Genomic DNA, 20,568 nt, shown 5'->3' on the forward strand with positions numbered 1-20,568 from the left:
TTACATTTGTATCCTTTATCTCCTACATGTATTGATAGGGATACTGATCTCTCTTTGCAAGTATTACATTTTTCTCTTAGGCTAGACCACAACTACTTCCTTGAATGTCACTTCTGTAGTCAGTAGATGAATGGGAAGATAAGTAGGCACTCTCTTTCTTTTCCCCAAAGTTCCTTCTTGATGAGGAGAAAAGCCAGAATATAAAGGTTATTTTTTCCCCCAGACTCCATCAGTCCTTACCCATTAACATTTTATAAAACCATATGCAGGTATGTCTGACTTCTAATATGTGGCCACTATAGAATGATCAGACATGTACTGATTTAGTGATTCAAATCCTGCCTCTACAGCTACATGACTTTACATGGTATTGCAACTGAGAAGGTGCATGTTTCTAGATGGTGGTGATCTTCCAGCACATTTATCCCTAAAGAACGGGAGAAGTGTGGAAAAATTCCCTAGATAGTCTGGTTTTTAGCTCATTTTTTACTTGTTCTAATTAATATGGAAAACTCTGTTTTCAGGTGAGTTATTCTATTACGTACACAGATGCAGGAGAAATAACAGATGCAGCTGTTTCTTTCGTCCTGGGGACAATTAACACTAAAATGCTTCCAATACAGCAAAGCTTTGAAATCACTTTTACTCAGGTAACGTCTAAAGATATTATAGATGACTTACTGAAAGATAATTTAATAACAAACCTTATTAAACTTCCCTCAGAACTAATTACCAGTAAAGTAGAACACAACTTACACTGGATGCATGAGCCAGGTAGAATTTCAGAGCTGTGTGTTCACATCCTCCAAATGCTTTGGTGGTTTTCCTTTTGAAGGCTCATCAGGTGACTGTACACCTGTCTGTAATTAAGGCAAAGTGTTGCTCTGATTTCAGTAAACCCTCTTATAGTCCTAGGCAGAAGTCTTGTATGAACTGATATTTCAAACTACTCAAGACAGTTTATCCTAAATGAATTGATTGTCTCTGTCTTCCAAATATTTAAGTAAAACATAAGAACTGATGTTGTGTAATTTGTGTTACAGCTAAACACAAAGCCAGTCCCTCTTAGTGGAAATCCCGGTTATGGTATTGGATTGCCTCTGAGGGCAGGATTTAGACCTACCGGATATCCTTTTCACATCTAAATGTGGCTTATAGCAGTTTTGAAAAAGCTTCTTGCCTAGGGCAAGTACTTTAGATCAATGAATCAAATATAAGCATATAGACCATCTGCATGGTAAAAGGTGGGCAAGTAGATTTTGTGCCTGGGTTGATACATCTTCATGATGATTTGCCAAGGATGGTTTATAGCATTATCTTTTCCCAAAGGTATGCATTCCTGCTAGTCCATATTTCAGAAATATCTACTGGCTCAATCCTGTACTACTGTAATCAGTGGGAGCTTTGCCATTGACTTCCAAGGAAACAGGATCAGGCTCTAATTATGTACTCTAGTAATGTTTCTAAACTACCTACAGAATATCTTATATTATTGTAGCATTTTCACTTGCATTTTGAGGATTTTACTAAGGATTCCTATTTCATAACACAGTCTGAATATTTAATATTTTGCCTTAACTCTCTGCTATTATATCTGGCATTATTCAGAGCACTAATACACATGGTCAACTTACTGTTTTGCAAAGCTCATCTAACCAGGACTGTCTTGCTGTAGAAGGAGTCAGAACCCCAGTATTATTTGGTTATAATATGATATCTGGTTGTAAACTAAGGTAAGAGGGTAACTTTCCATTGAGCATTTATCAGTCTATTCTCAAGATATAATCCACTAGTAATGGTTCCATTTACCTGATTAGAAAATCTTTAGGTGCTAGAACTTTTGTACAATGTACCAGTAGTGGAGGTGGGTGTTGAGTACTTAGTTTTTTAATAGTAATTTAACGGAATTGTCTTGGAATAGCTGTGTGTGTGTATATATTATTACCAGTTATAGTCAGAAGAATAGAGCACTGTATGAGAGCAAGGGGAAATTATTCCTATGCTAACCTACAAGATTTCACTTAAATTGATCTTTTCTTTTCTGAAAGAATCACTGCAAGTACAGAATGTCAACTCTTGGCCAATATCATCTTGAATGTACTGAAAGGACAAAATTTTCCAGAATATGTAGCTTCATTTGGAAATTCTCAGGCTCAAGATGTATTGGACTGGGTGCCAATCACTCACATCCAATCTTCAGAACAGGTGAAAATAACTAATTTTTCTTTTAAGAACACGCACACTTGAGTCCTCAGCTGCTGTAAGTGGGCACTGAAGTCCACAGTAAAGTCAATGAAGCCACAGTGATTTACATCAGGTGAGGACCCAAGTGCTTCTATGCGTGCTCTGGTACACTATTCATGCACAGGGATAGCAGCATTGTCTATTGAGGGGGACTATGGAGTTACTCTGGTAATTTACAAAACTCCTACATTGAGCTGTTGGGTATTGTACATGTTTAATAAAATGAATGAAGCATCAATCAATATAAGCTAATTTGTAATGTTTTCAGGGCCTGTGCCAAATCCCACTATCATTTGAAATAGAAGTGAAGTGGACTAAATATGGATCTTTGATGAACCCACAAGCTAAAATCGTGAACGTCTCAGCAACGGTCATTACTACCATACTGGCCCAGGTATGTGGTTAATTTGCTTGCTTTTAAGAGTGGAAGAATGTGTTTTATTTAGAATACTAGAGGTGGCGGTTTATTATACATTACCTGTAAGTTGTACATGACAGAGGCCTTGTTATATAAACATTGTTGCTCTTATGGTTTCCCTTAGGGCACATCTTCACTGGCAACGTTAAAGCGTTGCTGCAGCAGTGCTTTAACGTGGCTTGTGTAGTCGCCGCAGAGCGCGGGGAGAGAGCCCTTAGTCTGTCAGGAAGAGATCAAGATAAAACTTTGTTAGAATGTACTGTATCAGTTTTCACTGCAGTTCAAACAAGTGTGGACTCCTTGCTACAAACAAGTTTCCAGTGAAATTGTACCCACTACTCAAAAAGGAAATTCAGTGATGTCAAAGTACCTATGTTACCAGAGACAGCTAAATATTTAACCCCTAGTGAAAAATCAGCTGTATAAAACCAGAGTGAGCCTAACACTTATCTTTATTGCAGACTCATTTTGGAAGTGAAAGAACTATTCAGATAGCAAGTTCTGTTACTTTCGTTGATGTTTCTACACCGGCAGAGCCAGGCTATAAAGCTCCACCAACTATTGATGCCAAGTTACCCTTTGATTTTTTCTTTCCATTTGTTTAATGTAAGTATATATCTAAAACCCATTCAAGTTCTACTTCTTAAACTAAGTAATCACTGCGCATTAGATGAACAAAGCCCTCAGCTTCATCTGCTTTTAAAGATAGTAGGAAATATGCCGCTTATTGTAACTCTCTTTAAAAAACAGGCAGGCTGAGGATTTTCCAATGTCCTCATTATTGGCTGACCTGCTTGTATGGGAATCAACGGGAGCAGTTCTGCCAACACCAAATGCTCTTGAAATCCCACCCCTCAGTTTTCACACTTCAAAACTGTGCTTGCACATGTAGTAAGAGTGCACTCACTGGGTGGGCCTTTTCCAGCACCTTAGTCAAGTTTGCACTGAGTCTCAAGAACAATCCTGCTAGCTGGAATAATCTGTTATGATAGGTTATTTTGGAGCATATCCTCTTCAGTAGTGCACTAACTTTTACACACGCCACTGCTTTAATGTTTTATTTTAAGAGCTTCAGTTACGCAGTTCCCTTTTTCTGCAGCCCACATGCAAATGAAAACGAAGAGCAAGAACTGAAGAAATAATACACTGCAGAGTATTCAAGCCTGCTGCTGAGGACTCCCAACTTATCTGGATGTAGCTGATGTGGTTCTTCTCTTGTTCAAAATTGCACGTGCTGGGACTAATTGCACAATTAAGTACAACAGCACCTCTGGAAGTGAACGCTACCCAGCAACAGGATGATACAACCAGAGCAAAGATTAGCGAGGAAGCTCCTCTGACAGAAGACAAATGGGAATAGAGCAGGAGGTGGTTTAGAGACAAAGTAATGCTGAGCTGTAAACTAAGTGACCTTCCTCAGACTGCACTCTTACCTTGGTTGTCTTCTTACATTGCAAGCTCCTACTGCATATTGCAAATGAAGAACACAGCAAAAAACACCAACTCCTTGAAATAAGTTGTGCCCCCAATATTCACAGCTTTGTAAATATGACTTTATTAAATTTGTTGCAGCATTGACTGTACAGCTATACAATTAAAGATTTATGCAATAAAATTGTTTAAGGGAGAATGCTGGTTTAATTTTTCAATAATCTGTTGTAAAACTACCTGTACACGATGAGAGCTTTGCAACACCTTTAACCAGATTTTGATTAAATCGCAGTGTTAGTAAAGTAGAAACTACATATAGACAGTGCTATACAAGAGAGCACGGAGGTATATAAAGTATCTTAGAGGTCAACAAGGGATCATCAAACTAGCATTTTTTGCACTGGAACTTCCTCAGAGAAGGATTTCCCTCGCCCTACACAGCCAGTCTTTTATTGTGGCTGACGGACAAGTCCATGCTGTTGTAACAGCTTGTTGAGCCTTTCGATTTCTTGCTCCTGTTGGAAACAAAATCTTATTACTGTAGTTCATATCTTAAAACACTTTCCAAGCTACAACAAGAGAGATCTTCTCCCATTGCTGAAAAGGTAGCCATCCCTGCAGGGAAAAAACACAGCTCTTCAACAAGGCATTGCTAAATAGAATGTGTGCTTACCCTACATAATAGAAGTTGTAGAGGGAATTGGAAATATCATTACCCCTTTTTGAATGGACCCTTATGTTTATAGGATGCCCCAGGGTGTTCTCATACTAACTGAATAGGAGCTGGGTAGATTTCATGGCCAAGGTACAACATCCCAAATCAAGCTGCTGGGATAAAACAGAACCCAGAGCATGACCCTGGCCATTGGTCTCCTAGATAGCTAGTTGCTGGGAAAGGATTGTAGTCCAGCTCACGCAGCTGTTTACATTTTTATGAGCCTTCTTACCTTCTCTGTGCAGCTGTATTCAAGTTGTTCAACTTTTGTAGCAAGCTGCAGATTTGCTTGCTTCAGCTTCGACACCCGTTGTTCAGAGCGTGTCTTTACTGATAAAATTATTCCTAGGAAACAATGCATGGAGGATTAGCTTTATGATGTAAAACAGCAAACAGTAGGAAATTAATAGCATCTGTGGTTTGTGCTCAAGTAATTTGTTTTATATCCATGTAGCCTCTCAAACTCTGCTTCTGCCCCTAAATCATGCTTTTCGTAATATGGTTCCCAGATTAGTCCCACAGGGGCTTCAAATGCCAGCATTCTGCTGGGAAGTGGCACTCTGCCACCAATGACCAGGTCCTGGTCATTCAAATCTCTACTTTGAATTTAGCCCTTCAGCAGAACTCAAGGGGATGTGTGGCAGAGTAGCAATTTGTACCTCCATTTTAAATTCAGGTTTTCCATTGTTATGGCCTTGGCCTTAACCTAACCTAGCGTAAAGCAGAACTGAGGAGAGCAAGTACTCTTATCTTCCTGTTTTAGTGGGTTCAAAAACACTGACCATCCAGTCTAGATCCACAGGCTGGGGTGCCGCCTTGACCAGGATTTCACTTGTTCTTTAAAGCTTTTAACTTCTCTTTAAATGCCTCTGAAAGAAGAACATTCCATTTCCCTTCATGATACAAGTGTCTTTCCTTTACTAAAGCCATTGCACATAATTCCTCTCCCATAACTGAGGCAAGAATTATCCTACTACCTTTTTCTTTACAAAGAACTGCATCACCAAATTCTTCCTAGCCTCAAGAGCCTCCTGTTGGGAGACAGGGCAGTGTAATCGTAAAGCTGGCACCCTATGCTTTTTATACCTGCTGCTACATGCAGTGCTACTGGAGCCAGTTCTACATACTTCACAGCCCTGATTTTCAAGTTGTTGCCTCTCTAGAGGAGAATGGAAACATCCACACCGCTTTTTTGCATAGATTCCAGGGCATGTGTGTGCACCTGATGACTGCAACCCTCCTGGCCTGAACACAACCTGAAAGCTATGGAATCCTGATAAAGCCAGAATCTGTCCCCACCCTGTCTGAGCTCGTTCCTTCTTGCGACTGCATGGCTGCAGGCACAGTCTCCAGCAATTCAGGAAACATGAGCGATCTGGCTTCCTTTATTTATTTGTACGACAGACTCCTGTTATGAACATTAGGGAGATCTGGATCAAAGGGAAGGGAAAGCAAAACCCCAAAGATAAGAACTCCCCTTGCTTGTAAATATTTGAGACAGGACTAAAACGTTTAGCTTCAACTAAGATTACATCTTAAGACTGAGATAGCAGTGACTTACATATGCATCATTAGAGACTCACTTTAGCCCACTGTCAGTCTCCAACCTTCACTCCAGATTAAGGTCAGTGTCTGCTTTCTACCCCCAACATTCATTTATTCTCCCTTTTTCCTTGAGCTGGCCATTAAATCTGTGCAAGCCACACGTTATGGACACAAATATCTTCGCTTTGTCCTAAATAAATGGTGATTCACAACTGTGTCAACTAATGGGCAGTTGTGTACAGTGAATTTGTAGGCTCTGTGTACAGGGGCTGCAGTACAGCTCTAGGTCTCAGTAACAGCCGTGTTAGTCTGTACTCTCCTGCTGGTAATAGCTTATCTAAAGTCATCACTCTCCTTACAATGTGTACGGTAATCAAGGCCATTGGGCCATTTCCAGCACAAATCCAGGTTTTCTCACCCTCCCTCCCCCCACACACACAGACTCACTCTCCTGCTGGTAATAGCTTATCTAAAGTGACCACTCTCCTTACAATGTGTATGATAATCAAGGTGGGCCATTTCCAGCACAAATCCAGGTTTGAGGTTTTAGCCTTGAATGGGGGAAGATCAGGACTTCAAAATTTTAATGCCAAAATGGCTTCTTTGTGATGCAGGAAGGAAATGGTTCCCAGCTGCTGGGTATGTGGTTTTTTATATGTACTGTTTTCTTACTGTTGTCATCATGAATAGGTCGGAATATGAACAAGAGGCTGCTCGGCAGCTCTCCAATACTACTTTCTACAAGCCATTACCCCCTGATCCCACTGAGGGTTACCAAAAGAAACTACAGCATTTGCTCAAGAAACTCCCTGAAAAAGCACAAGAACAAATCCGCACAGACACACCCCTGGAACCCCAACCTGGGGTATTCTATCTGCTACCCAAGATCCTTAAACCTGGAAATCCTGGGCACCCCATCATCTCAGACATTGGCACCATGAAGCAGGATTGTCTGGCTATGTAGACTCCCTCCTCGGGCCCTATGCTACCAGCACTCCCAGCTATCTTCGAGACACCACTGACTTCCTGAGGAAACGACAATCCATCGGTGATCTTCCTGAAAACACCAGCCTGTCCACTATGGATGTAGAAGCCCTCTACACCAACATTCCACACAAAGATGGACTACAAGCCATCAGGAACAGTATCCCCAATAATGTCACGGCAAACCTGGTGGCTGAACTTTGTGACTTTGTCCTCACCCATAACTATTTCACATTTGGGGACAATGTATACCTTCAAATCAGCGGCACTGCTATGGGTACCCGCATGGCCCCACAGTATGCCAACATTTTTATGGCTGACTTAGAACAACGCTTCCTCAGCTCTCGTCCCCTAACGCCCGTACTCTACTTGCGCTATATTGATGACATCTTCATCATCTGGACCCATGGAAAAAAAGCCCTTGAGGAATTCCACCATGATTTCAACAATTTCCATCCCACCATCAACCTCAGCCTGGAACAGTCCACACAAGAGATCCACTTCCTGGACACTACAGTGCTAATAAGCGATGGTCACATAAACACCACCCTATACCGGAAACCTACTGACCGCTATTCCTACCTACATGCCTCCAGCTTTCACCCAGACCACACCACACGATCCATTGTCTACAGCCAAGCTCTACAATACAACCGCATTTGCTCCAACCCCTCAGACAGAGACAAACACCTATAAGATCTCTATCAAGCATTCTTACAACTACAATACCCACCTGCTGAAGTGAAGAAACAGATTGACAGAGCCAGAAGAATACCCAGAAGTCACCTACTACAGGACAGGCCCAACAAAGAAAATAACAGAACGCCACTAGCCACCACCTTCAGCCCCCAACTAAAACCTCTCCAACACATTATCAAGGATCTACAACCTATCCTGAAGGACGACCCATCACTTTCACAAATCTTGGGAGACGGGCCAGTCCTTGCCTACAGACAGCCCCCCAATCTGAAACAAATACTCACCAACAACCACACACTACACAACAGAACCACTAACCCAGGAACCTATCCTTGCAACAAAGCCCGTTGCCAACTGTGCCCACATATCTATTCAGGGGACACCATCATAGGGCCTAATCACATCAGCCACACTATCAAGGCTCGTTCACCTGCACATCTACCAATGTGATATATGCCATCATGTGCCAGCAATGCCCCTCTGCCATGTACATTGGTCAAACTGGACAGTCTCTACAGAAAAGAATAAATGGACACAAATCAGATGTCAAGAATTATAACATTCATAAACCAGTCGGAGAACACTTCAATCTCTCTGGACACTCGATTTCTGATCTCAAAGTGACTATTCTTCAACAAAAAGAAAAGGAGTACTTGTGGCACCTTAGAGACTAACCAATTTATTTGAGCATAAGCTTTCGTGAGCTACAGCTCACTTCATCGGAGGCATACTGTGGAAACTGCAGAAGACATTATATACACAGAGACCATGAAACAATACCTCCTCCCACCCCACTCTCCTGCTGGTAAATGGTCTCTGTGTATATAATGTCTTCTGCAGTTTCCACAGTATGCCTCCGATGAAGTGAGCTGTAGCTCACGAAAGCTCATGCTCAAATAAATTGGTTAGTCTCTAAGGTGCCACAAGTCCTCCTTTTCTTGTTTTGTTACAGTAGCAGCAAGGTCTGGAAGGGGAGGGGGGTGGAGAAATATCACTGCCAGCCTTTTAATTTTTTCTGTGCTGATGTCAAGGAAAAATGTAAATAATTCTCAATCCTTTTTTGAGAGTGACATTTAGGGCAGACAGGCTTGTACATATTTTCATAGTACTGTACAATTAAACCAGAATCAACTGGAAAAAGATTCTCAAGTAGCACAACGACCATTATCCAGATCGCCACCAGCAGCAATCTGGAAAACACAAGTGACAAGAGGAAGTGCTGAAGTGGCAAAATGCATATTTTACTAGTGATCTGGAATCCCAGAAGGACAGAGAGACTACACTATTCCCCCCTGACATGTTATTAAGACACTCACATAATACAACGCATATGTTATCCCTCTTCAAGCGTGAGTAATCTAAGAATGTTTTAAGAGTAGTGTGCTGGATACATGGGTATTATTTGGTTAGGGCATCTGGGTTCTGCCATAAATCAGGTCTCCACTGTGTAGGAGCTGTGCTACCACAACAAACAGATGATCCCTGCCCCAAAGAGCTTACAGACTCACTCAGGCTAAACTCCTGCAACAAAATCTGCATGGGCAAAACACCTGTGTCCACATGGCACTTGCTGCACGATCAGGATGCAGGTTAGCAAATGTGCCTCTTGCATACGTCTTTGGAATGCTTCGCCGCCCCTGCCCCCAACTTGGTTCAGCAAGTATACTGTAAAAATAGCCAGCAAATTCCCTGAAACTAACTATCTGACATAAACTTACCATTTATAATTCTGGCCACTCGCCACAGTCGGAGTAGGATCAATAGTCCAGCCGCTTGAAATTCATGTTCCCGAAACAGAAGGACGACATCGATGATAAACGAAACCACCACCACTATTCCATCCAGGACTTCAAACTTGTGGTGAAAGAATTCCAGGCGATAGACAAATATTTTAAACCCAACTTCCACCAAAAAGAGGGTTACAATAGAAAGGCTCAGGTAGTGAAATACCTAGGAAAAGACAATGCCAGGTATATGTAGAAGCCATATAACTATTAACATTAGCAAATTAGTCTGATGCATGTCCTTCATTATATTAGAAGTACTCCTGCACCTTTGATTGACCAGCAAATAGGCAAAGTGATTAAATGTGTGTAACAAAAGGATCTTGCTGAACAGATGAGAAGCCACCAAACATTTGTATAGTATCTCTGGATGGTCTAAGGCCTTACCTAAACTAGGATTTAAGGTGTGATGTTAGCACATTAGCTAACATGTTTTAAAAGTCTAGTGTAGACAAGGCCGTTAACACATACTAAATGAGGTCCCTCCTAAAGTTTACCTCAACCAGCTAACATGGGTTAAAACTACAACTGCCTTGTCTTCACTAGGATTGTAACACTGCTTATTTTAACACCACTTAAAAATACACTTTTTTCCTAGTGAAAAAGCAAGTCCTAAGAGAATAACAGTGGATAACTAGGAGCTTGTCTACAATTAAAATGCAACTGCGCTGATGCAGCACTTCCATGAGATTCTGTCTATACAGATAGGAAGGGTTCGTCTGTTGGTTTAGGTAATCCACCTCCCCGAGAGGCAGTAGCTAGGTTGATAGAAGAATTCTTCCATTGATGTCTACACGGGGACTTAAGTCAGCTTAACAACAGTGGTTGGAGTGTGGATTTTTCACATCCCTGATCAACATAGTTAAACCAACCTAATTTTCTAGCATAGACTAGGCCTAAGTGTTGTCTTCCTTAGTCTGCAGACAAACAGCTACAAGGCCTGTGCTGCTTGGAGGGTTCGCAAGAGCAGTCTTTTCAGTTTTTACTGCTGCCTTTCAGAACTCTATGGGCAGTCATAAAACAGACAGGGATCACAGTAATTTCACTCCGCAAGTCAGGAAAGCTTCGAGCTCCTGTAGAGACAAATGCTATGGAGCAGGACTCAGACCAGAGAGTAGGGAAGGGTAGATTAGTCAGTTCTCAATTGCAGAAGCCAGGTGCGATCCTTAGGCCCTGCACGGGATCTCCATCTTTTGTAGCCTCCAACTACTACCACTTTGATGGATCTGAGGTCCCCCAATCCCAGTGGCTGCCAGAAGGAAGAATTCACTGTCTTGCTATTTGGCTTTGAATTGCCATGGAGAAGAGAGACTGGTTCACTCAGAGGTTTGTCTGCATTTTACCTTTGGTGCTATTTCATGTTTGTCTGGGTGGATGATTTTCACGTCCAGAAGCAATTCAGTGAGCACCAACAAAGCATCCAAAATGACCAAGCAAACAACCAATATCTGTGAGGAGAGGAAAACAACAGCAGGATAATAAATACTCTCTTTTGTTTAATATTTGCACTATTTAGGGCAATTGACAAACAAATTCATGCTAAAATTATCCAGCCTGCATATGTACAATCTTACTAGGACATTCAGCCTGAAAACTAGCAGAGCTATGAAGGCTGCCCTGGATTGTTGATTGGATTTATTGTATTTAGATGAGTTTCCATTTGTGCCTATCTAAGACCCTCATCACGAACGCAGACAGTTGCTGCAGAGAAAGGAACACTTACTGGTCTCAATGCTGTAATTCCTTACTCATGGAAGCAGTCTCATTAACATCATGGGGATTAATCACTTTAGTAAGGGTTGCAGGATCTGGCCCTTGATTTTCCAGTTTAGGTGACTGCCCACAATAAGTAATTTATAACTAAATTTGCAAAGTCTTGTTTAAGTGTATGAAATTGCTTCATTTACGTGTGACCTCGTGTATTACTGAAAATAAGCCAAAATCCCTCCAGATCAGCTAAAGATTTCTCCTTACTCAGCAATGGGAGTTCATTAGGAAATTCCTGCTCACATAGGAACTCAGGGTGAATTCCCACTCAGCCTTCACCTCACAGAAAGTTCACCATTACAAAAGCATGTATTAAGGCCTTACATTGCTCAGCATCTCAGGAAATGCTGAGACTCACTTCAAACTGAGTCATGTGGATTTTAGAAAGAATGCACTAGTTCAGCAGATTATTTGTAGATTTTCACATAGGAGATTATGGGTCTTTTTAAAGAGTTTTTATCTGCCCCCTTCAATGTTAGAATTTATTAGTTCTTTTACATCTATTCTAATTCCATTAATTTTTAATATAATTATTTCAACAGGCTTACTTGGGTGAGTCAGGGTTTCTCTTGCCTGCTTGTAACCCTACCTGAAATTTGCGGGAGCTGAAGACTTTTTTCATCACATCCCGGAAGGAACGAGGTCTGATTGAGGAATTCATGTTAATCGTTGAATCTTCCGGCTTCTGCCCACCTTCCTCCTCCACCTGCTCTTCCTCCCATTTCTTGTAGTCATTGCCCCACTGCACGGGGTCGTCTCCCACAACAGTGAAGTGTTTCAGATACATGGACATGGCTCTTGGTTAAGCGACCATTACTCTGCAGAAATACACTACGGGAATACACAGTCAGAACGGTAAAACAATGTAAACCACTGCCCTGAAACATCCCAGTAATCTGAATTCCTCCCAAAACAAGCTCATCAATGCTTTGAAATGGGAAAGCAACAAAAGCCTTTTGAACACTTGCATATTGTATCTACTTACAACTCAGGTATCAGAACCACACTGACATTCAGATCTCCGGGTGTGAGGCTCAACTCAATGGAAACTTATATCTGTTTCCTGCTTGATTTATTCCAATATCAAATCTTGACAGATTCTTAACCACACCACAAAGATAAGCTGGTTAACACCCAGGACTGCCTTCCCATCTAACAGATGCTTTACTACCGGTATCACATACATTGTATCTAGGTTTCCAAATTTGCCATAGTGCTCCGCAAGCCATTAGAGATACTCTCCAAATAAGTTCTCCAACAAGGGTAGTTCACAAGAGCATTGTCTTATTTTTAGAAGATAGCAGGTAATTTGTAGGCTGGCGTGAAATTGACCTTGTTGATCAAAAATTGCTTAGAGACACTGTCATTTGCTTTGCTTAACATACCCTGCATGTTGTCATAGGGTTGGGGGAAATCAAATATTTTCACACGCAGACAGATAAGCAGGACAAATAGCGCAAGAAAAATGAGTCCCTTTAAATGCTTTATTGACACCTGTCTGCAAGCAGCACAAGTTTTCGCAGAGACAGGTCTCACGCCTATTTAGGCTTGTGCCATGGAACCAAACGGTTACTCAAGCAAGGCTTCAGGCACGTTTTCAGGAAAAGGCGTATTCTTCATGCCTCGGTGTATTTCTGTAGCTTAAGTTTCTGCCTCTCGCTTCTGGGGTACATTTTTCCTGATTGCTCTGTCTGGGGTCTGTGCTTTACTCCTTCGAGTGCCGCCTTCTTTCTCCATGCCCTTCACAGGCAAGGATGGTTCTCTGGTGTCCCCCACAGCACTGACAGTGCCCCAGGACATATTCTCTTTCAGCTCCTAGGGGTTCTGTTAACTGACCTGGACCTGGCTGCTTTACCAGGTGGTGGGTTTAACCCAGAACCTGCTTGTTTGGGTCTTTTCAGGAGAACAAGGAAGAAAGGTTCTGGTGACCAATTTGTGCATTTTCCTTTCCCCAGTATGTTTTGTATCAAAGGTCACTGTTGTAATAGGGGGCATGCATCTACTCCTTCCCTTCCTGTCATGTCCTTCTCTGCACCCACTGCCCTAGGGCTGGCTCTGTTGGGGCAACATGGAGAAGCACTTTAACTGAGATTACAGTTAAAATAATCATTATTGCGTGTCTGTTTGTTGTGGGTGTGACCCACCTTTACTGCACACCTTAGTGGAATGTAACCTATCAGCCCTTGAGCTAATCCCTTACAAGAGGACTTGGCAGCCCGAGGCTACTCTATGGTGCTCTGCTCTCTTGAAGGGATGAGGGGGATCAGGAATCTGCACAGGAAAGAGAGTCCGAGTTATCAGACCCACTGCAGGATCTAGGCCATAGGGAGGAAGGGGTTAAATTAACATTCTGCAGCTACTCACATGCTTCACTGATACCGTACACCCCCCGCCCCTCCACCACCACGGCTAGGGTTCCGTACACCCCCGCCCCTCCAGCACCACGGCTGGGGTTCCATACACCCCCTGCCCCTCCATCATCCCTGATATAACACTATAGGTAACGTGGGATTTAGGGAAGTTTTTAGAGCAAGGAAGTCCTTTCCCCTGAAGAGGGCAAGGTACCTGGCCCAGCACAGATCCAGCTAATCTCTGTTTATACTACTTGTCTGAGAATTGCTCCTTGTGCGTTGCCAAACAGCAGGGAGGTTAACTAGATACTTCAAAATGTCTAAAAACAAATAATAAAATTACAGAGGTGAAACACAAACACTTATCCCACAACCTAGTGGTGAAAAATAAAAGGCCCAACTGACCTGCTCATCCATCAAAAGGATGCATTTCCATTAGGCACCAAGTTACTAAGACCAACAATGGAAGATTAGTAAAAAATGTAACACATGGAAGTTAGATAAACAATACTTATTGGAAATCCAATATAAAGGTTATCATTAATTTATGCGTACTAGGAGATTGGCTCTTAGCAGTTAAACTTGATTAGGGTTCTCTAATACTGCCGTGCAGTGAATGGATATGGACATCATTCCATTTGTGAAAAATGTCAATATCCTCAGAGTTGAGCAATATGGAGCGTTTGTTTTTAAGAAGCTGGGCTACATTGTAACACTGGAAAGGTAAAAATTAGAACTACATAACCCAGAGAGAACACATACGGATAGAAACAATTAGATCTCTTTGGAGCAGGGACCATCATTTACTATGACCCTGGGTGAAGTGACTGTCCCCTCAAAGTGACAGAGGGAGAGACTGAGACAGAGAAACACTTTCTACTCCAGTGTCCCAAATATGGGGAAGTGCCAGAAAAATATTTCGGCAAACGATCAGGAACGATAAGAGACGTCTCTTCAAAAAGTGACACGGAAGAGCTGTCGGAAAGGAGAGATGGCGTCATACGATGTATCAATCGGCCATCTGATCAGACCAGACCACAATGAGTAATGGCCACAAGAGATCAAACCCCACCACAGCGTTGGGTACGTACCTGTCGTACCCACCTGTGACAGATGGCTGAGGTGGGTCTTGTCATCTCCCCATGCTTTGGCAATGCCTACGTCATGGGTCATGCCATAGAGTCTAACTGAATTTAATTGAAAATTGTGCTTGTGCAGTGCCTATCGCAATGGACTCTTCACCTGGTTGAGGCCTCTGACCACAACATGCTTGTTGAATAGTAACAGTGGATCAGAAACAGAAGTGCAGGAAGATCTAACCATGGCTGTCAAACTTTTCTCAACAAAATATAAAGCAAAGAGTTTTTTCTCAGGTCTCCTGGTTTACATGATTATCTATGACAGGGGTGGGCAAACTTTTTGGCCCGAGGGCCACATCTGGGTATGGAAATTGTATGGCACGCCATGAATGCTCACAAAATTGGGGGTTGGGGTCTGGGGAGCGTGAAGGCTCTGGGGTGTGGGGGCAGGCTCCGGCTGGGGGTGAGGGCTCTGGGGTGGGGCCGGGGATGAGGGGTTGGGGGTGCAGGAGGGTGCTTCAGGCTGGGTTCAGAGGGCAGGAGGGGGATCAGGGTTGGGGCAGGGGGTTGGGGTGCAGGAGGGGGTCAGGGGTGCAGGCTCTGGGCCACGCTTACCTCAAGCAGCTTCCGGAAGCAGTGGCATGTCCCCACTCTGGCTACTATGTGGAGGCATGGCCAGGCAGCTCTGTGCACTGCCCCCTGTCCGCAGGCACTGCCCCTGCAGCTCCCATTGGTCGTGGTTCCCGACTAATGGGAGCTTGGGGTGGGGGCAGCATGCAGAGCCCCTTGGCTACCCCTACACATAGGAGCTGTAGGGGTGACCTGCCACTGCTTCCAGGAGACACGTGGAGCAGGGCAAGCCCTGGACCCCACTCCCTGACAGGAGCTCAAGGGACAGATTAAAACATCTGGAGGGTGGATGTGGCCCCAAGGCCGTAGTTTGCCCACCCCTGATCTATGAGGATGCGGACTTGAAAAAAAAAAACCATGAGCAGCACAACCTATCCTAAAATAAATGGGGGATTGGAGAGCTTTTATGATTCCAGTAACACAGGCAGACTTAGTGCTGGGAATTAAGAACTGCCATACTGGGACAGACCAGCGGTCCATTTAGCCCAGTGCCAGAGCTTCCAGGGGGAGTGAACAGAACAGGGCAATTTTGGAGAGATCCACCTGTCTTCCCCTCCTGCCTTCTGGCAGTCAGATGCGTAGGGTTACCCTGAGCATGGGATTACATCCCTGACCAATTTGGCTAATACCCATTGATGGACCTGTCTTGTACTTTTTGAACCTAATTATACTTTTGGCCTTCACAACATCCTGTGGTAGTAAGTTCCACAGGTTGATTGTGCATTGTGTGAAACTGTCACTATGATGATATTTTATTTTCACCAGGGCTAAGGCCTCCATATTGTACTGAGTAAACTTCAGAGTTACAGCTTCAGGGACAATCCTGCTTCCTCAAGAATCCTTCAGAAGCTGAAAAGCTATAGGAGAAAGTTCAAGGTAAACACCAAAGTTGATGTAGCTGCGGGAAGGGACAGAGGACTCTAAAGCCTAAAACCAAACCAGGTTAATGATCTAATCCAGAAGCCACTGAAGTCAAAGGGAGTCTTTCTATTGCCTTCTTTGGGCTTTGGAACAGGCCCTAAACTGGGCTAGAACACGGGCTAGACCAGTCTGTGATGGGATAAAATGGGGGTGCTGCATCTGGTGTTACCTTGTCAACTTTGCTGCTACAGAACATCTTCTGCCCTGCCTTGCAATATAACCTGTAGCCTCTGGCTCCCCTTTGGCTGGGAATAAATAGCTCACTGAATTGCAGCTGAAATCGTGTCTTGGAGGACTTTACCCTTCTCAAGTGCTCTCCCTAGCTCCTCTTAAGGGCAGCTACAAAGACAGGCCTGTGGCCCCAAAAGGCAGGAAAGGAAATTCTCCGGACTTTATTATTTGTTGTCTTTCGTTCCATCTCTTTAGCTGATCTTGGCATCTTGCCAAATGGGCTGAGATCTGCACCAATAAACAAAAGAAAACCCTTTTATTCCCAATATTAAAATAAGAAGAACAAGATTCCTCTTACAGAAGTCAGAATTGCCCTAGTCAAACATTTACTATTTCAGCTTCAGACATTCACAAGAAGATAGCTCCTGAAACATGGCAGTGGTGTGGTCAGTTTTACAGTCCTTGGGAACACTAGAGATTTCAGATTAAAATGCAAGATGCTACAGTTCAGTGTTTGTTTTTTGGTCAGGGGGTTATACAGCCTGGGGTGGGTCTGGGAGTCACTGTTTTATTAAAACAACGAGGAGTCTGGTGGCACCTTAAAGACTAACAGATTTATTTGGGCATAAGCTTTCGTGGGTAAAAAACCCACTTCTTCAGATGAATGGAGGGCTCTGGGCTTTTTTTATCCACAAAAGCTTATGCCCAAATAAATCTGTGAGTCTTTAAAGTGCCACCAGACTCCTCCTTGTTTTTGTGGATACAGACCAACATGGCTACCTTTCCAAGACTGTTTTATTAGTCTCCACTAATCTATGTTAGATACTTATCTGGTCCCCACTGTGAAGAGCTCAGATAGGACTTATTTTCCCAGCACCTCTGTGAGGTACAGCAGTGCTATTAACCCATTTCACACATGGGGAACTGAGCCAGAGAAGCACTATGGGATTAGTCCAAGATCACACAGGGAGCCTATGGCAGGGCAGGAACAGAACACAAGCCTCCCAAGTCCCAGGCTACTGCTGTATCTACTGGACCACTTCCACTCCTACATTGCACCCCATCGCTCAGTGCACATCCTTAGCTTAGCTTCACTTTCATCAATAGAATTCAATTAGAAATCTGCCTCGTTGATTGCTTATTCTGTAGTTCCTGGACTCAATTACACTTCATGACCCTGAACCTACTGCAGTCAGTGGGGAATCTTTCCATTGACTTCAGTGAACCCTGTATGAATCAGATGGGTCCACAGGCAAAGATTACATCCTGGTCTAAACTTCTCCAGAAACACAGGACATTTGGTTTAGATTCACACTGGTCCAAACTTCGCCAAAACCCTGGGGTGACTGGTTCAGCCTGACCTCTTACATAGACACCCTCAGCTGTTACATGACATTAAGAGAAATTAGATATTTACACCCAGCTGCCAAATTAGGAAGTATTGAAAAAATGAAAGTAACGCTATGCCAAAAACAGCCCCATAAAGCCACAGTAACAAAACAAATGCAAAATTTTGTCAGGTGACATATTAAAAAAAATCAAGTCTCAAATTGTTACAATAAATACACTGTAAACAATGAAATATTCTTCAAATATGCACTCAGTCCACCATGAATCACTGGTGGTGGTGTAAAAATGAACAGGAGAGCCAAGTCTAGTTTACCCACTAACGAGTAATATTGCTCAATAGTTAGTAATAACCCCTTCCTGTCCACCATCCCTCTTAGGCTTGTGACCCCGCCCCACCACTTATTTCTACACTGGTCACAACTCAGGACTGATTAAAATAGATTGAAAGAACAACATGCTTGAAAGTTTGTGTGAGGTTCTTCCAAAGAGGCTGCTGCTAGCTCCTGCATGAAGAGCAAGCATAAAATATTATATTACACTACACCTTACAGCAGTGTCCCAGTCTACTTTTTACCAGGTGACTTTTCCTTTAGGATAAGGGCACATAGTCATGGTCGCCCGTGCTTTTGTCACCTCAAGATTAGACTATTGCAACGTGATTGACATGGGGCTGCACCTTCAAACCATTCAGGGGGGGTGCCTCCCAGCCTGGGCAGACAGATTCACGCCGGCACAGCTTGAGCTGGCATGGTAAAACTAGCACCGTGGACGCCACGAGCAGAGCTAGCACGAGTCTGTCTACCCAGGTTGGGAGGCACGGTCCCAGCCGCCACATAGATGTTGCTGCGAGGGGCTTCTCAGGGGAGCAAATGACACCAGCATTCCCGGACGTGCACTGGCTGCCTACTGGTTATGACCTCTAAAGCCCTAATGGGCCTGGGACCAGCCTTCCTGCTCCATGCCTTACCGCCATAGCTGCACTCAAGCCGGCTCCCTCTTGTCATACAGGAGAAGGGGGGACTGGGAGGGTGTCCTCTGGCTGGGCTCCAAGACTCTGGAGCTTGCTTCCTTCCTTGGTTCAGAATAACCTAGATTGGGCCACTCTCCAGGCCCAGTGCAGAAGGCCCCTTTGAGGCCATCTCTGGCGAAAGTGCAGGGGAGGAGGAGGAAGGGGACTGGCAGCTGGCTGAGTGTCCGTGGAACGTGTTTTAATGCCTCTATTTCATTGTATTTACAGTTAGCCACATGTGGGCACCTGGAGCCTTGGCCAGGGGCGGTTATTATTTTAAATCTACAGATAAACCAGTGAAAATAAGGAGCAGGGGCACAACTGGGCGGCTTCTGTTTAGTCCACTGCAGATGGCCTGGGAAGCGCTTGTCTCTCTCAGCAGGGGGCAGGCTGCATGGATGGCATCGGTAGCACAAGCACCACGGCCAGGGCAGAGCCTCTGCCGCTGGGAGACACTTTTCCACCTTTCCGCCCCCAGGGGGCGCCACGCAGCGGTTGCTGGTTTGCGTGCGCTGCGGAGGCCAGAGGCCACGGGGACGGGCTCCCTGAACAAACATCACAGGGACAGAGGGCACGTGCCACCGGCGCGCTGGTTCTGCTCCCCTCTGTTAGCCCATGAACTCCTCAGGCACCCGGAGGTGGCGCACCAGGGGAGGCCGTTTGCTCCTAAGCACGGACCCAGAGGGGAGGCTGGGTCAGCGCCCCCCCAGGCAGGCAGCCTGCCCAGCGTCTGCCCCCTCCCCGGCCGGGCCCTGCCCCATGGAGGGGCTGCTCTGTTGGACTCGTTAAGTCTCCTGGCTCAGGCCAGGGGAAACAGCAGCAGCAGCCCCAGCGTCTGCCCGCTCAGAGACCCCGCGTTCCCCGCCGGGCAGGGCCCCCACGCCCCGCGGAAGGGGCCCCGGCCGGAGCATCTCGCCCGCCCGCCCGCTGCCCTGCGAAGTGGAGGGGCCCCGCCGGGGCGCTCAGTGCAGCGAGCCCCGGCCCCGCGCAGCAGAGTCAGGGGCCGCCCGCCCGCAGCCCGCCCGGATAAGCCAGTCCCCGGCCCGGCAGAGCGATACCGTGTCTCCGGGCTGCCCGCGTCCGCCAGGCGCTGTCACCCCGCCGGGCTCCGGAGCGAGCTGCGATCTCCCCCGCCCCAGGGCTAGCAGTAACCCTCCGCCGGATGCGTGGCCTTCCTCCACCCCTTTCCCCTCATTGGTGCAAGCAGGAGCGTGGAAGAAGAAAACAAAAGTTGGAGGAGTGGACTCGGCGTCCCGTTATCCGGTTCCTGGAAGGTGGATTCTTCCTGCAAACTTTCCCTCGGCCCCAGGCATCCTCCAGCCCGCCTCTGCCCCGCCTCTCCACACGTGCTCCAGCCCCCGCGCTCTCCCAAGCCAGGCGAAGGAGACCTCGCCGCTCGCGCCCCCGGGGCAAGGTGAGCCCCGAAACTCAGACCCCGGCCCCGGCCCGAGTCCCTATTGCTCGTGCGTG

The 20,568-nt window shown here is 45.0% G+C and overlaps 2 protein-coding genes across 6 annotated transcripts in view; one reads left to right on the forward strand and one right to left on the reverse strand.

Moving 5' to 3' along the window:
• The window catches only part of TCTN1 (tectonic family member 1), a 17,736-nt gene extending 13,450 nt beyond the window's left edge, over positions 1-4,286 (forward strand). The window contains exons 9-15 of one of the 3 annotated variants that reach the window (XM_074972386.1): positions 525-650; positions 1,044-1,126; positions 1,593-1,733; positions 2,049-2,205; positions 2,513-2,638; positions 3,124-3,268; positions 3,746-4,286. In XM_074972386.1, the coding sequence (XP_074828487.1) occupies positions 525-650; positions 1,044-1,126; positions 1,593-1,733; positions 2,049-2,205; positions 2,513-2,638; positions 3,124-3,267 (777 nt within the window). In that variant the 3' untranslated portion in view covers position 3,268; positions 3,746-4,286. The remainder of the gene's footprint in view (positions 1-524; positions 651-1,043; positions 1,127-1,592; positions 1,734-2,048; positions 2,206-2,512; positions 2,639-3,123; positions 3,269-3,745) is intronic. The other 2 variants (XM_074972385.1, XM_074972387.1) reach the window with 2 other exon arrangements.
• HVCN1 (hydrogen voltage gated channel 1) lies at positions 4,190-20,351 on the reverse strand. Of its 3 annotated transcripts, none has more exons than XM_074972388.1 (6): positions 20,157-20,350; positions 12,177-12,418; positions 11,164-11,268; positions 9,755-9,986; positions 5,041-5,153; positions 4,190-4,608 (listed from the first exon to the last, which is right to left on the reverse strand). In XM_074972388.1, exons 2-6 carry the CDS (start codon positions 12,378-12,380, stop codon positions 4,543-4,545), a joined length of 720 nt encoding a protein of 239 aa, XP_074828489.1. In that variant the 5' UTR covers positions 12,381-12,418; positions 20,157-20,350; the 3' UTR covers positions 4,190-4,542. The 3 variants fall into 3 exon arrangements, with proteins under 3 accessions (XP_074828489.1, XP_074828490.1, XP_074828492.1); XM_074972391.1 differs by having other exon boundaries at positions 4,603-4,708; positions 20,157-20,351; XM_074972389.1 differs by lacking the exon at positions 20,157-20,350 and having other exon boundaries at positions 12,177-13,960.
• Between the last annotated feature and the right edge of the window lie 217 nt (positions 20,352-20,568).

This window comes from Natator depressus, chromosome 15 (assembly GCF_965152275.1).
Source record: "Natator depressus isolate rNatDep1 chromosome 15, rNatDep2.hap1, whole genome shotgun sequence".
Lineage (NCBI taxonomy): Eukaryota > Metazoa > Chordata > Testudines > Cheloniidae > Natator > Natator depressus.